Below are 14,738 nucleotides of genomic sequence, written 5' to 3'. Positions count from 1 at the left end.
CCAAGAGGGAAAACAAAGCATCTAAGAGACTGAAAAAACTCACTTTAAAAACCAAGAGCTGGGTCCATCTGTTAAAACTGTAATAATATAAAACTAAACACAACTCTGAAGCAGACAGAGTAGACACCACCCCTCGGCACTGCTAAGGTCCTTCTGGGAGGAAGACAACGTGCTGCTTCTGTACTGTCCACATAGGGAAAACACAGAAGTGATGTTTCTAACTAATGTCAGCTGGTTTCAATTTAGAAGGCATGCATTTGTGCACATGTACTGAATGTAGAGGAATTAACTAAGCTTTTATTTGGCTTTGCTAAGGGTTTTGATTTGTTCTTTGTAGATCTGGGGATTAAATCCAGGATCCTGAGCCCCACCACTCAACTGCATCTCCAGCCCTTCAAAATTTTTTTTTTAATCTTAAAAAATCTCAATCTAGAAGCTAGTAACAAACATAATGCAAATAATTATGTCTTAGATTTTTGTCTTTGTTTTTGAAATGGGATATCATTATGTATCTCAAGATGACCTAGAATTCACTTTGTACACCAGGCTAGCCTTGAAGTCTTGAACAGTTTCCTGTGTGCTGGAACTATAAAAGTGTATCACCATGCCTGATTCAATTTTATATTTTTGCATAGTTTAATTTAAAAACCCTCATTATAAGTAACTTTTTATTTTGTTTACTATTAGACACTGAGTTATACTTTAATATACTAATAATTAATTTTTTTATAAGTCAAACCACTTTCTAAAGAAATGTCAGTAGTCAGGCAGTGGTAGCACACTCCTTTAATCCCAGGACTCAGGAGGCAGAGGCAGGTGGATCTCTGTCAAGGCCAGCCTGGTCTACAGTGTGAGTTCCAGACAGCCAGGGCTGTTACACAGAGAAACCCTGTCTCAAAAAAAACCAAAGGAAAAAAAAAAAAAGAAAAGAAAAAGAAAAGTAAAGAAATTCAAAGTATTCTACAAAAGTGTCCCACCGTAATTTGGAGCTGCACCAATCTCTACTTACCTGAAATATCATTCCATCAAGTAACTGCCCTTCCAACTTCAGCAAGAACTTTTCAAATGGCTTTAATTTTTCTTCCTGAATCCCAAATCTCGAAGGGTTGTGATGGACAGACTTCAATAACCTTGTAGATTTAAAGAAAGAGCTTAAATCTATCTAATAAATTCTTAAAAGCTAAAAATATTCCAGGAAATAAAATTTTGTATTTACTATTCCTTCCTCGGCTCTCCACATTGGAAAACACGGATGGAGCAATGTTAATGAAATTCGTATGCTTTTTATTGCCTTTATTCAGCTGCCTATTGCTCTGCACTAACCAAATATTCAGTGACAACTTGTAAACTGAATAAAAAATTAAGAGTGTTCCAGGGTATGTAATCAAATAAATGAAATGCAAGGCAGAAACTTTCACTTGCACAGAACCCCAAGGGGAACCTGTAAGCTTCTGCAGCACTGAGCAAGGTCACACACATCTCTCTCACAAAAGCCCATCTAACAGCCGGACTGACTGCCTTCATGAAACTACTGGACACCACAGGACTGGAGAAACAGTTCAATGACTCAAGAGCTGAGCCCTGCAGAGGAAACCTGAGCCCAGTTCCCAGCACTCCCATCAGGTGGCTCACAACATGGGACTCTGGCTCCAGGGAATCTAGCTCTCTCTTCTGGCCTCCCTAGGCATTGACCCATGTGCAGACACACACGGAGACAGGCAGACATAAACACATACACACAAATAAAAATAAATATTGGACATGAATTCCTTTTCATTAGAGTCGCTAGGTCTTGTTAAGAATCTGAATAATTTGTAACTGTTTAGTTTTACCAAACTAACACATCAACTGTACAAACTCTAAGTATTTTAGGTGGCGTACCTTTTGTACATGGTCCAATGGTCTTTCAGTGTGACATGATTGTCAACAATTTCATCCAGGGTAAGTAAAACTGTTAGCAGTTCTCCCAAGTGCTCATACATAGTCTGTCAAAAAACCTTTAATGATTATCATTTAGTCACTTGTTAGAAGTCTCATGTGAACTTTTAAAGAAAAACGCATGTGGGTTCATTATTAAATTGGTGAAAGGAGGCACCAATTGGCTTATTAACTACAGTTCTGAGCTTCAAATGGTACTAGCCTAAATACAATATATTTTACCTAATATTTCTTCCTTAATTGTGATGCTGCAGATTTGTTCACTGGCAACAGAAAATCTGCACGGAACACTACCGGTAAACTTCAAGAGGCAGTGCAGAGAAAGAGATGCCTTGACAACCGCATGGACGGAGGGACAAGAACAGGGGTGGAGATGCTGGCATTGTTATACTTCTTAATTAGACAAATTCCAAAATAAAATAGAAAAATTAACTTTTACCTGAAAATGAACTCCAGTTGTCTCTATAATTTTGGGTCCTATCCTATAATAAAACAATACCAAAGTTAAAAAAAAAAAAAACACCTTTATGGTTACAGTTCATTCTAAATTCAAGAAACCAATACAGGAGCAGAAACTCTGACTTGTCTGGGCTATCCCTGCTATGTGGCACTCACAGGTAAAGACCTGACAACTGGCCAATGACCTGAGTTTCTTAACCCTAAAGGATGAGCCTTGGCATAGAAGTAGAGGAAGCACACTGATGAATTATGAGTCTCTCAGTTAGCAACTATAATCTGTTCACTCTACCAAAACTGGCACCTGGAGAGTCCTAAGAACAAACCAAACTCCTTCAGTTCTCACTCTGCTAAGAAGCAATGAACCACACCCTCTAGGGTTACACCACTTACTTCCTTCTGAACTTAATCAATATAGTTCTTACATATCAAACTACATATGAAGTATTCCAGAATACAGGACGCACATCTAAAGTTGAACAAAGTCTTTAAATATTATCTTTCTATAGCAGGAACGAGGAAAAGAGTCCCCAGAATTCCACCCCAGGTAGTGGGGGGGAGTGTGGAGATCTGGGACTACCATCCTTTGCACTGAGTAGGGGAGGGGACTGCCACTCCTTTGCTCCTGGTATAAAGATCGCTTTGGTGAAGAGCCAGAATACATAAAGACCGCAAACTGACCAGAAGTCCCCGAGAGTGAGGTGATAAATGTCCTCTACCCCTCACAGCGTGGTACAGCAGGAACAACAAATGGACTGCTGACCACAAGGAACAGTACCAAAGCTGCCGTGAGATCGTGGTAATGCCACCTCTGGGTCTTGGCTCTCATTAAAGTATGAGTCACATCCCTCAACAGCGGTACAATAGATGTAGAAAAAAATACAAAGAACTGACCAAAGGTTAGATGTAATTTATGGTGATAAGAACAGCAAGGGCACTATGGAAATTTGATCAGTTCTTAATTTAGGGTCGATCTGGAAGATCATTAGAATTTTAAGTTCTTTTTCAGTGTAGACTGCCTACACTCGCTCCATCCCCAAGACTCTGTAGTTTAAGAAAAGTCATATGACCACTAAATGTATGCAGGAAAAAAAAAATAAAACACTGTGTGTGAACTAATTCTGTATCAGTTTTTTTCTATCGTGAAATATCTTCTTTAAAATTTTTTGTCCAACATTCTCATGCTGACAGAAATCAAGTTCGTAACTTGGTGAAAACTGCAGCTCATTAGTCTATAAACACACACACACGTCCAGCAGTATCTAAACACCCTAAGTGTTACTGAGTAAATAAATGAATACAAAGCTATTTCAAATAATTACTTTTCTAAGAAGTACTCCCTCTACTTCATGAAAGTCAAACAATGCTAAAGTGCATTACTTGTTGCTGATGTAGAGGGCAGCCAGCTGGTGGATGACATTCACCACTACTTCATAGCACCTCGAGACAAAACAGGACAGCTCCTGAAAGGACACGGACAGTATACATCACAGGGTTGCTTCAGGAACGTCAAGACATTCGGGCTGAACGTTCCAACACAACCCAAACAGTTTCGGGTCGAATCCCCAGATACCCAGCAGCCAGACATAAGAAGCCCTCAGCTCCTGCACAGCGGGTCATTCCTATTTCTGCTGCCCCTGCACTTCACTCTCGCAGTCTGAGTCTCTGTTTCAGTTACTCATGCAGCTCCGAGATGACAGGGACAGCCCACCCCTGCCCTGTAAATGAATGACAATGGCTTCCAGAAGTGTGACCAAGACAGAGCAAGGTCCACTAGTCACTAGGTCACTTCATGTGTTATCTTTGGTCACATATATGTACCTTGGCACACACCAAGTGCAATATCACTTACCCCAAAGATGTTAATTCACTCTGCTGGGCCCAGACCTCACCCACTCTAAACTATAAGTCCTGAGCTGCTTTTATGTGCTGGTTTCCTCCGTCACCAAGAGTAGCTTCGTGGCACGCGCGCGCGCGCACACACACACACACACACAAGCACGCGCGCGCGCACACACACGCACAGCCCACTGAACACCTCAGATGAACTCTGGGACAGTAAACTTTTTACACAGCTTTTAGTGACACATAAACAGAATTTGAAGTCTTTCAAAGTAAAAATAATGTTTTTTTTTAAACAGCTTTTTGCTACATAGGCCAGACTAGCCTTCAACTCATGATCCCAGCTCAGCCTTCTCAGTGCTTGGAGTCCTAGGATACAGGCATTATCAATGTGCTAAGTAATAGATTTTAATTTCAAATAGCTCATTTTACATGTTATTAAACTTCTGAAGGTTAAATGATAGCAGGAAAATAAAAAATACAAAGCACAGCAAAAAGGCAGAAATAAGTTCGGATTCTGTAAGACAGAAATAGATGGAGTCAATTAAAAGACTGTCAGAGGGTATAAAAAAACAAAACCGGAATCCATCTATTTGCTGTTTTCCCTCCGATAATTAGAAACACCACAAGCTCACTTGGATGTTTCACAGACACTAGAGAGCTCCCGGACAATCAGTACGCTGGAGCACAGCTAACAAGGCTCCTGCTGAGTGTGTGAGCACCTGTGCACAGGTATCCACATGGAGGCCAGAGGCACTGGATCCCTAGTGAAGTTACACGCAGCTGTGAGCCCCCGATACTGGTCTAAGGAACTCAACTGGGGTTCTCTGGAAACAGTACATGCTGTTAACCAGTGAACCAAAATGAGCTCTCCAGCACACAATTTTTTTTTTATTTTTATCTTACTTTTTTTGTGTATGGTCTTGTCTACATGTGTGTCTGTGCCAAAAGAGGGTATTGGGTCCCTCCAAACCAGAGTTATAGACAGCTATAAGCTACCATGTGAGCAGGTGCTGGGACCTGGGAATCAAACCTCAGAATTGCAGGGAAGAGCAGCCAGTGCTCTTCATGGCTGAGCCATCTCTCCAGTCCCCCCCCCAAAAAAAAATTTTTTTTAAGTTAAAAACAATATTATTCACAAATGAAACTATACAAATCAAATTATACAAATTATATAATCTATCAAAACAATTTTAAACAACTGCTCACATCTCTTGATACCTTATTCTCCAAAATTCCCTTAGAAACAGTTCAGGAGTCACAATGGCCTACACTATAACTACACTAACTGCTTCACTCTCTGAGTGCACAAGTACTCGGCACTGAATGTTTCAAAACTTTTCAATCATGTGCAATTTTTATGCAAAATTACAAAGAGAAGACTCAGCCAGACATAATGAGGCACACCTTTAATCTCAGAATGTGAAGTGCCTGAGGCAGTGACCCTCTTATAAGTCTGAGGCCAGTGTAGTCTAGACAGTGAACTCCAGAAGAGTCAAGGCTACCTAGTAAGACCCTATCTTGAGTAAATAAATAAATGGCTCAAGAGAAAGTAAAAAAAAAAAATCTCATTTTGTTTTTCAAGAACAGTTACTTAGCCGGGCGATGGTGGCGCACGCCTTTAATCCCAGCACTCGGGAGGCAGAGGCAGGTGGATCTCTGTGAGTTCGAGACCAGCCTGGTCTACAGAGCTAGTTCCAGGACAGGCTCCAAAGCCACAGAGAAACCCTGTCTCGAAAAAAAAAAAAAAAGTTACCTGTAAGAATGAAACGAATCTCCCCATTTGAATTTGGCAGTCACCTTCCACCATACTGGAATCTGTAGCTTTAAAAAGCAGCATGAATTTTATTTCTCTTTTTATTTAAATCCAGCAACAAAGACAAACAATTCTTTCACTAGTGCCCAGTACCGAAACACTGGACTTTTAACACTGAAGAGAAAAATGGCAAAGTCATACACTATATACAACATCCAGTAGCCACGCCTGTTTGCCACGCAAACCCCCACACCGGTCCCATCACAGGACTGTGCTGACACAACACATGCCGGCTCTAGAGGGTCTGCTGCCACTACTCCACTTCTCACTTGTTAACCAATCCATGCACCAACAAGACAACTCAATGTCAGGGCTGGAGGGCGGCTCAGCAGCTCAGAACACTTGCTGCTCCTCCAGAGGACCACAGTTTACATTTCCAGCACCCACACAGGGAGGCCCCTATGGGCACCCACATACACAAAATAAATCTTTAAAAATTTCTGAATGTTTGTTTTTTCTAATCTGTTAGCTTTTGGCTCACTTCAGTTTCATAAAAGGCAGCAACAAATGCAATTCTAAAATTTGAACTTACCTCCTTCACCATAAAACAAAAGGCCATTGTAAAACTTAGTTTCCGCCTGTTTAAAAGAAAATCAAAATAATTTAAAAGGTTGCTTTCAAATCCTAAACCCTCTTAACGCTCTAATGACATACGACATGGCTTACACATAAATCTCAGAATCTGCTCTCAGATGATCAACTTCTCTTTACAGGGACGAAGATAACCACTGACACCCAAGCTGAGCTTGTTCCTCTAGCCTATACTCCATCGTCTGACCACCCTCAAGATCACTCATCCCCCCACCAGTTCAGTTGCACTCACAGAACATAAAGAAGGGGAGGGAAGTTCACCAATGTCTACAATGTCTCCAAATCCAAATCCATATAAAAAGTTTAAACTTAAAAGGAAAAACAACAACAAAAAGCTGGAAGTGGTGGCGCACACTCAGGAAGCAGAGGCAGGGGGATCTCAGTGAGTTCCAGGCCAAGGTCTACAGAGCGAGTTCCAGGACAGCCAGGGATGTTACACAGAGAAACCCTGTCTTGGGGAGTGGAAGGTAGGGAGGGGGTGTACCTCTGGACAGCCAGCACACACACCACATATACTACTTTGGAGGCAGGCAGGCCTAGATTCAAACTGCTACTTTTAGCAATACCCACTGTAAGCCCCAATTTCTCAACCTGTTCCTCACCTGCTGAGTCCTCACCCTACACATAACACAGTAACCACTCGATGAGTGCCAGATTCTTCTAAGTCCTTCAGGACTGCTATTATTTTAAGTGGGTCAGTATTTATTGCACACTGCTTTTAACTGATCTTAAAGAAGAGAAACAATTACCTCATACTTTAATTTCTTGATCTCACAACAAAGTGCAGCATACACAGTGATGACTTTGTTTAGGACCTGGTTTCAAAAATAAAGACAGAAAAAGTGAGTGGTAAGCACCAAGAGCGTTCTCTGAATGCTCTTTAGGTTAGGACAATTACCTTGTTCTCAGTCTTTATGAGCTCCAAGAGGGAGGACTGCTCATAGGGCAGAAGCTACGGAAACAAAGGGAAAGAACATCTTTTAATTTGAAGGGAAGAAAAAAAAAACACTGAAATTTTAAATATATAAAATGAGATTAAATGGATTACAGTTAAACTTGTGTTAGACCCTATAGTCAGTCAGCATTAGCATCAACTCAACTACTATGTTTAAGACAATTTTAACAAAGGAAGAAAGGTACAATCACTTGAGAAACAGCCTGCACACAACACGAGGCACCCAAACAGCTCCAGCTGTGCCCAACAGAAAGTGGCTGAGGGTAGGAGGACACTAAGAAAAGACTAACAGTGAGCTCTGTCCTTCCAGAAACTGTTATGCAAGCATACACTTAGGAAGATGTCGTAACTAAACAGGCCAAACTTAAGTCATTACATCTGATGCCGCTTCATTTCCTCCTGGCTCTAAAGCTTTCCTGATTAGTAACTAAAACGAGTTTTCTATTAAGTGAAAACTGGACCTTTCTTTTAGTTACATACTAACAATAAAGTACATACGTAAATTAAAAATAACTTCTCTCATTTAGTTTGCAATTTCTATTTATAAGGATCTTATCAGAATCTATAACTCTTGCAGAACAGAAACATAAAATAATTTCCCAATAAAGGGACTAAAGAAAGGTCCCAGGGTAAGCTGGGAGAGAAAGGGCTGTACAAGAGGATACATAAAGAGATTTTAAAGTTTCTGTTGACCGAAGACTAAAGCTGAGACAATTTCATTGCTTCACAAAGCCATGAGGCTTCATTTCACATCCATTAAGATAGGGTTGATTTTAAAAGACAATAACAAACTTTGGCAACAATGTAGAGAAACTGAAATCCCCATATATTACTGATAGGGACGAAAAACAGTGTGGCCACAGGAAAAAGATGAGAAGGGGGTCAGCAAAATGGCTCAACAGGTAAAGGCACTTGTTACCAAGCCGGGTGATCTAAGTTCGGTGCCCAGAACACATATGGAAGAAAAGAACTGGCTCCTACAAGTTGTACTCTTTCCACACACACCATGGCACAGCACATGCACACAAACACACACAAATATGTGTACAATAAAATCCTCAGAAAGCTAAGCATAGCTAACAAACGACTCAGTTATTCTGCTTCTAGTATAATGCATGACATGAAAACATGTGTACATAAAACCCTAGGACACATAATTAGCATTATTTCCAACAGCCAAAACTGAAAAACCTAAATGTCTATACCTAAAGAATGGACAGCTCGGGCTGGAGAGATGGCTCAGAGGTTAAGAGCACTGGCTGCTCTTCGGAAGGACCTGGGTTCAGTTCCCAGCACTCACATGGCAGCTCACAACTCTCTGTAATTCCAACTGCCAAGGATCCAGCACCCTCACTCAGATACACATGAAGACACAACACAATGCACACAAAATAAGTAATTGTTTTTAAAAAGGCATTTCCACATTAAGATCCCCGATTTCATTCATAACAAACTTTGGCAACAATGTAGAGAAACTGAAATCCCCATATATTACTGATAGGGACGAAAAACAGTGTGGCCACAGGAAAAAGATGAGTCTTTTGAGAAATGACAGCAATGTTTTCTATCTTCATTAGACTATGAGGTGGATGAGCTCTGTGCTCAGCAAAACTCAATGAGAAATCCTTAAAAATCTGTATATTTGACTATGTGTAAAATAGCTACAATGAAAGAAACAAAGCCAGTGTGTCCATCTAGCTCTTTGTTGAAGATCAAAACAATGACTAGGTGGAATAATTGGACTTTGTGTTATGATACTGTAAGGTTGTCATTCTTTCAGAAATATATATATTTTTTAATGAAATTAATTCAGACCTTTAATGCTATAGGATCAAGATTGAAATCCCAAACATCTCCAATCAAATCATCGAGTGCATCCTCAATTCTTCTCAACTGAGATGTATACTCCTCAAGGAATCTCCCGTAGTTCTTAAGCTGGACTTCAGCATGAATTTCTAAATTGTAAAACAAAAAGTTACAATTTTTGTGAATGGCAGAACACTAGCTTCAAGTGATCTCAGTAAAGCAGCAAAACACGGTCAATGACTACCTTGGAGTGCCTCACTTCATGGAAATAGGCTCCAAGGTTAAAGTCATTTGGCTTTGAATTTTCTCCCAATATGTCAAAGTACTGAAAACCTGCAGCCCTTACCCTAGGATCTGGGGCTACCGACCAGCCCGAGTCAGCTTCAGACAACCCAGGGTCCAGAAGCTATCCTATGTTTTTTTGTTTTTTGTTTTTTTTTTTGTTGTTGTTGTTTGTTTTGTTTTTCGAGACAGGGTTTCTCTGTGGCTTTGGAGCCTGTCCTGGAACTAGCTCTGTAGACCAGGCTGTATCCTATGTTTTTTGGTCACACACAACTCTGCTGCAAAGGTTATCAGCTACCTGATGGGAAGCAGGTACAAAATTCTGTGTTGTTATAGAGCAAACTGTAAAAAGGTTGGTTAATTTTATACATAGTAAAATGTTTAAGAATACAATCAAATCTATTTTACATGTAGGTTTTAGACCTGCTACACTGTATTATTATTTCTCTAATTCCCAACTTAACAAAATGCTTTACTTGTTCAATTTTTTAGTTATTATAATCAACATGTATAAGCCAGATAAAACATACTGGCTGAGGTAGGGTCTGGAGAGATGGCCTAACCACTGAGAGCACTGGCTGCTCTTATTACTGGGGTTCAGAGGACTGCGGTTCAGTTCCCAGCACCCATGTGTCGATTCTGTAACTCTAGACCCAGGAGATCCAATATCAGCTTCTGGCCTCTGCAGGTATTGCACACACACGTAAGATAATAAAACATAACAAAAAAACGGCTGGGACCCACAAAATTTATATATTAGTACATGACCTTAAGCTTAAAGCCACTGAAATAAGTTGGATTTTTCAGAAGCCTACTCACCAAAATTAATAAACATTCCATCTTATACCTAAGAATTCATTACTGATTCCAAAAATTCAACTTAAATTCAGTTCTTTGTCGTCTTAAAAAAAAGGTTTTTTTCCCTTCAAATTTGAAATGTGGAGCCATTATGAAATAAAGTCCTGACTCACACTGTGGGAAATAAAGACACCTGTCTTCTATTTTGCTACTGAGGCCCTGAATCAGGGGCATCAATTCAGTTCACTAAGACTGCTGTCTCAATATAGCACTCAGTTAATTTTGGAAAACAATTAGTCTAGATATGAATCAAAGTCCAAAAACTAATGGAAACCAGGCAAAGAGAAATCTCTTACCTACAGCTAACAATCGTGTTAATGTCTTACTCTATTGTATGGGAAATGGCCAAAGAATCACCTGACCAGCAAATGGGTTCTTAAAGACCGCACTAGAAAAACATGCTCATAGATCAGCTGGTGAGACCAAGGTTAGAAACACCTGAAAACCTGCAGAAGCATTCTAAGCTCTTTGCGGATAAGATATCTAACAGCTCTGAGCTCATAAAAGTTAAAGTGCACACCACACTTCCCTCCCAACGAACTGCATTTCTTGGTTTATTTTTCTTATTCCTTTGCAACTTAGGATAGAGTGCTAAGGGCTTTATCACAGCGCATCCACGCACACGTGCACGCACAGGTGTGCTTACCTTGTGTCCTCACCCAAGCTCTCGCTCCCCTCCTTTCCCCAGTCCTGTTTTCCCCAACCCTCTAGGGTCTAAAACAACGCTCACGTGGTATTATGATTAACCAGCTGATCGTTCTACTTCAAGCTGAAACAAATTCAAGCCCTATATACCTTCATTCCAACTTCGGTCAGATGCAAAACAAAAAAGAACACCTGACAAGGTACAGTTCACTTTAAAACCGAAAATACAAAACCCAAAAGTGGTTATTATCCTTTCGCCCAGATCTTTATGCCGCATACAATTAAAGAAATGTTTACTGAAATACTGCACGGAACAGGACCCGGATGTAAAGGCAACTAAAACCTCAGTATATATAAATCTGTACACGCTAAATCTCTAAAATAATCCGCAATTCAGCTGTAATTTTTTTGAAATGGCATTCCTACTTTGGGGAAAGATACACATTTTAAAAATTCTCAAACAACTACCCCAATTTCTCTTCTATGACTCGGAAGATAAGAAACAACTCTATCACAAGAGTTTCTCTAATATAACTATTAGGCTGGCTTGTACATTTCACTGACACAAACTGCGAGGCTTTTAGGGTTGTACCTCTGGTTTTAAAAATAAAACCGGACGACTCGATTTCACTAAGCAACTGCGAAGCAGATCTTGTAAAAATAATTAAGATAAATTAAATTTTAAAAGAAAATTCAGCTGCAATGACAATTACAGAAGGTTTTTTTTTTAACCATATAAAATCAATAAAAGGCACAGGATTGATAAAATGACATTCCCGTGTTGACTGATGTTTTGGTTTTGGCTTTTTTTTTTTTTAATGCCAGGAAGAGTTATTTTTCCGCTATCTTCTATGGTTCTAGGAACGCGAACCCAAACTTCAATAAAGTTGATTTGAGAAGTAAAAAAAAAGAAAACAGGAAACCGAAACGGGAACCCAGACTCTTCTAAAACTGAAGGCTCAGAGCATCTGGCGCCAGCCCTGGGATGGGATGGGCATCCCGGGGAGGCTGGCCTGTCGTGGCGGGCCCCCAGGGAGCGAGCGCCGCTGGCCGGTCCCCCGCCTCCGCGAGGGACACCGGGCACCCGAGCGGCTCGACGCGACCCCGGCAGTCACGCAGCGCCGCGTCCCACCCCACGGGACAGTCCCCAGCGGGCGGCCGCGCCTCCCCGTGCCGTCCGACGTCCCTCGGCAGCGCCACCCGGCCCTCCTCGCCCGACACCCGGAGACTCACTCAGAGAGCCGTCGTCCACGCGGTCGAACTCCCAGTCCGGCGACAGAGTGTCCACGGCCATCGCCGCGGCGGCGCCTCCCACAGACACAGCACCGAGCTGCCACCGCCGCGACACGGGCCTCACCCCAGCTGCTGTCACGGCACGTGACTTCCGGGACCCGGCCCCGCCCCCGCGCGCCACAGCCAGTGGACGCTCGGCCCTACGGACCGCGGGGGCCTCTGGGAAAGCGAGTCCGTCCGCCTGCGCCCGGCGGGGCCGCCATAGTGACGATGTCTGTTGGTATCCTGCACCCTTTCCCTGTCCTCGCTGCCGTTTGCGTCTGTTCTCAAGCCACATTCAGTTTCTCCTATGCTGCGTCCAGGCTGTTTAAACACCTGAGGGACCTACTCTATCAGTCTAACGGGGAAAGAGCGGAAATAACGGGGTGGGGACCAACGCAAAGATAGGGTCCTTCACCAGGACACTGCCCTGGCCCTCGGACCAAGATGCTTGCCTCACCAGCTCTTTTCTGACTTTACCCTCGCAGTTCCCACCCCGTGCATGTCCTGCCCCATTTGTTTTTGTTTGTTTTGTTTTTTGACAAAAGACCTCTGTGTATAGAAGAGTAGTGACTTTAAGAAGGCTATCAAGGGGCTGGAGAAATGGCTCAGTGGTTTAAGAGCATTGCCTGCTCTTCCAAAGGTCCTGAGTTCAATTCCCAGCAACCACATGGTGGCTCACAACCATCTGTAATGAGGTCTGGTGCCCTCTTCTAACCTACAGATATACACACAGACAGAATATTGTATACATAATAAATAAATAAATAAATAAATAAATAAATAAATATTTTTAAAAAAAAAAGAAGGCTATCAAACAACCTCACTACTGGATTTGCTTTACACCGATTACTACTCTTCCTCCCTTGTTTGGAAGACGGTGGGATTGGAATTTGTTACCCCGAGTTCTACATTTACCCTAAAATTTACACAAAAAGCTTCCTATCAGCCCGGTTTTTAAGAAGTGCTAATACGAAACAGCCTAAAGAGCCATCAAAAAGTAATAATATAAAACTTAATCATTCATACTCTGAATTCCTAGAGAGCTATGTAATGAAATAGGTCTCAAATGGCGTGAAAAATAAAAGGACAGGAGGCAATTTTAGAACATCGCATATTTACCGTTAAATTACAATCTATGTAAACATGCCCATGTGGTTGCAAATACATAGGAGAATTCAAATCTCGTTAAGACAATGGTTTACTTGGGAATGAGTAGATGCTGATATATACAAAGTGGCTCTTATATTTTTCTTGTCTATTAGCTGAATCTTTTGCAAGTATAGTTTTTAAGTTATTTGCATCATAGAGTACCAAAAATCAATAAAGAATATTCTCTTGAAAAGCATGTTCTGAGATGTTGAGGTTTGGACATGGTTTTGAGACAAGATCCCAATACCATAGCTGAGTGGCCCTGTTGCTACTGGGTCTGCAGCAGGGCGTTAGACCGAAACCTCTGAAGATCTGAGCCAAAAAAGGACCATCTTCTTTGTGAGATACCGATCTCAAGAACGTGTTACAGTGACACCTGTCACACCCGAGAGGACTTCCTGCGCCTCTGCCTTCAGGATGTCCCGTTGGAATGTTCGGCGTCTTTCTGTAGCGTGCAGGGTTCTGGCAGCCTCCTTTAGCTTCCATATGGTAGCTGTTGGCAGCTTCTGACTCAAATCATCACAAGACTAAATCCAGCCTACGGGAGAAAAAGAGCACGCTTAACTGATAACTCGAACAAAAGTCCCGGAATCAAGTCTTGCCAGTAGTGATTGCCTTTCTCGGTACGGGAGCACACTTTCCAGCCTGTCTTGGAAACAGAAAGAACGGGAGGGATGGACAGATTGGCTGAGTGTGGGTCACCTGCTCCGCGGATGCAGAGAGCAAAGGAAAAAGCAACGCTGCAGGAATCGTTTGGCCTGGGAGTGGAAGAGACTAGCCTATATGGAAACCAGTGGGTATTATTAGCACAAGGAGAGGGTGTATATGGCCGGGGGAGAGCTATGATAGTGATTTTACCGCTGAGCCACTTGGTCTTAGCAGCCAAGCATCTCACGGTGACTATGGTCTAGGTATTGGAGTTAGCAAATAACTATTACAGCAGGATGGCTTTTTAAAAATACGATTATTTCAGCTGGAGAGATGTCTCAGCAATTAAGAGCACTTGCTGCTCTTCCAGTGGTCCTGACTTCAATTCCCAGCAATCACATGGTGACTCACAACCGTCCTATAATGAGATATGGCGCCCTCTTCTGGCCTACCGGCATACATGCAGGCAGAACACTG

General features: G+C 41.8%; 1 protein-coding gene across 1 annotated transcript in view; it reads right to left on the bottom strand.

Annotated features, from left to right (window-relative positions):
- The window catches only part of Washc4 (WASH complex subunit 4), a 51,604-nt gene extending 39,027 nt beyond the window's left edge, over positions 1–12,577 (bottom strand). Inside the window, exons 1-10 of the mRNA XM_005358237.2 lie at positions 12,423–12,577; positions 9,414–9,553; positions 7,542–7,595; positions 7,393–7,458; positions 6,585–6,630; positions 5,993–6,060; positions 3,775–3,857; positions 2,378–2,420; positions 1,882–1,985; positions 1,010–1,130 (exon numbers count right to left, since the gene is read on the bottom strand). Of these exons, the coding sequence (XP_005358294.1) occupies positions 1,010–1,130; positions 1,882–1,985; positions 2,378–2,420; positions 3,775–3,857; positions 5,993–6,060; positions 6,585–6,630; positions 7,393–7,458; positions 7,542–7,595; positions 9,414–9,553; positions 12,423–12,483 (786 nt within the window). The 5' untranslated portion in view covers positions 12,484–12,577. The remainder of the gene's footprint in view (positions 1–1,009; positions 1,131–1,881; positions 1,986–2,377; positions 2,421–3,774; positions 3,858–5,992; positions 6,061–6,584; positions 6,631–7,392; positions 7,459–7,541; positions 7,596–9,413; positions 9,554–12,422) is intronic.
- Positions 12,578–14,738: the final 2,161 nt, after the last annotated feature.

The sequence above is a fragment of the Microtus ochrogaster genome, chromosome 24, assembly GCF_000317375.1.
Source record: "Microtus ochrogaster isolate Prairie Vole_2 chromosome 24, MicOch1.0, whole genome shotgun sequence".
Taxonomy (NCBI): Eukaryota; Metazoa; Chordata; class Mammalia; order Rodentia; family Cricetidae; genus Microtus; species Microtus ochrogaster.
Note: the sequence above shows the minus strand (reverse complement) of the source record. Positions and strands in the feature narration are given on the sequence as shown.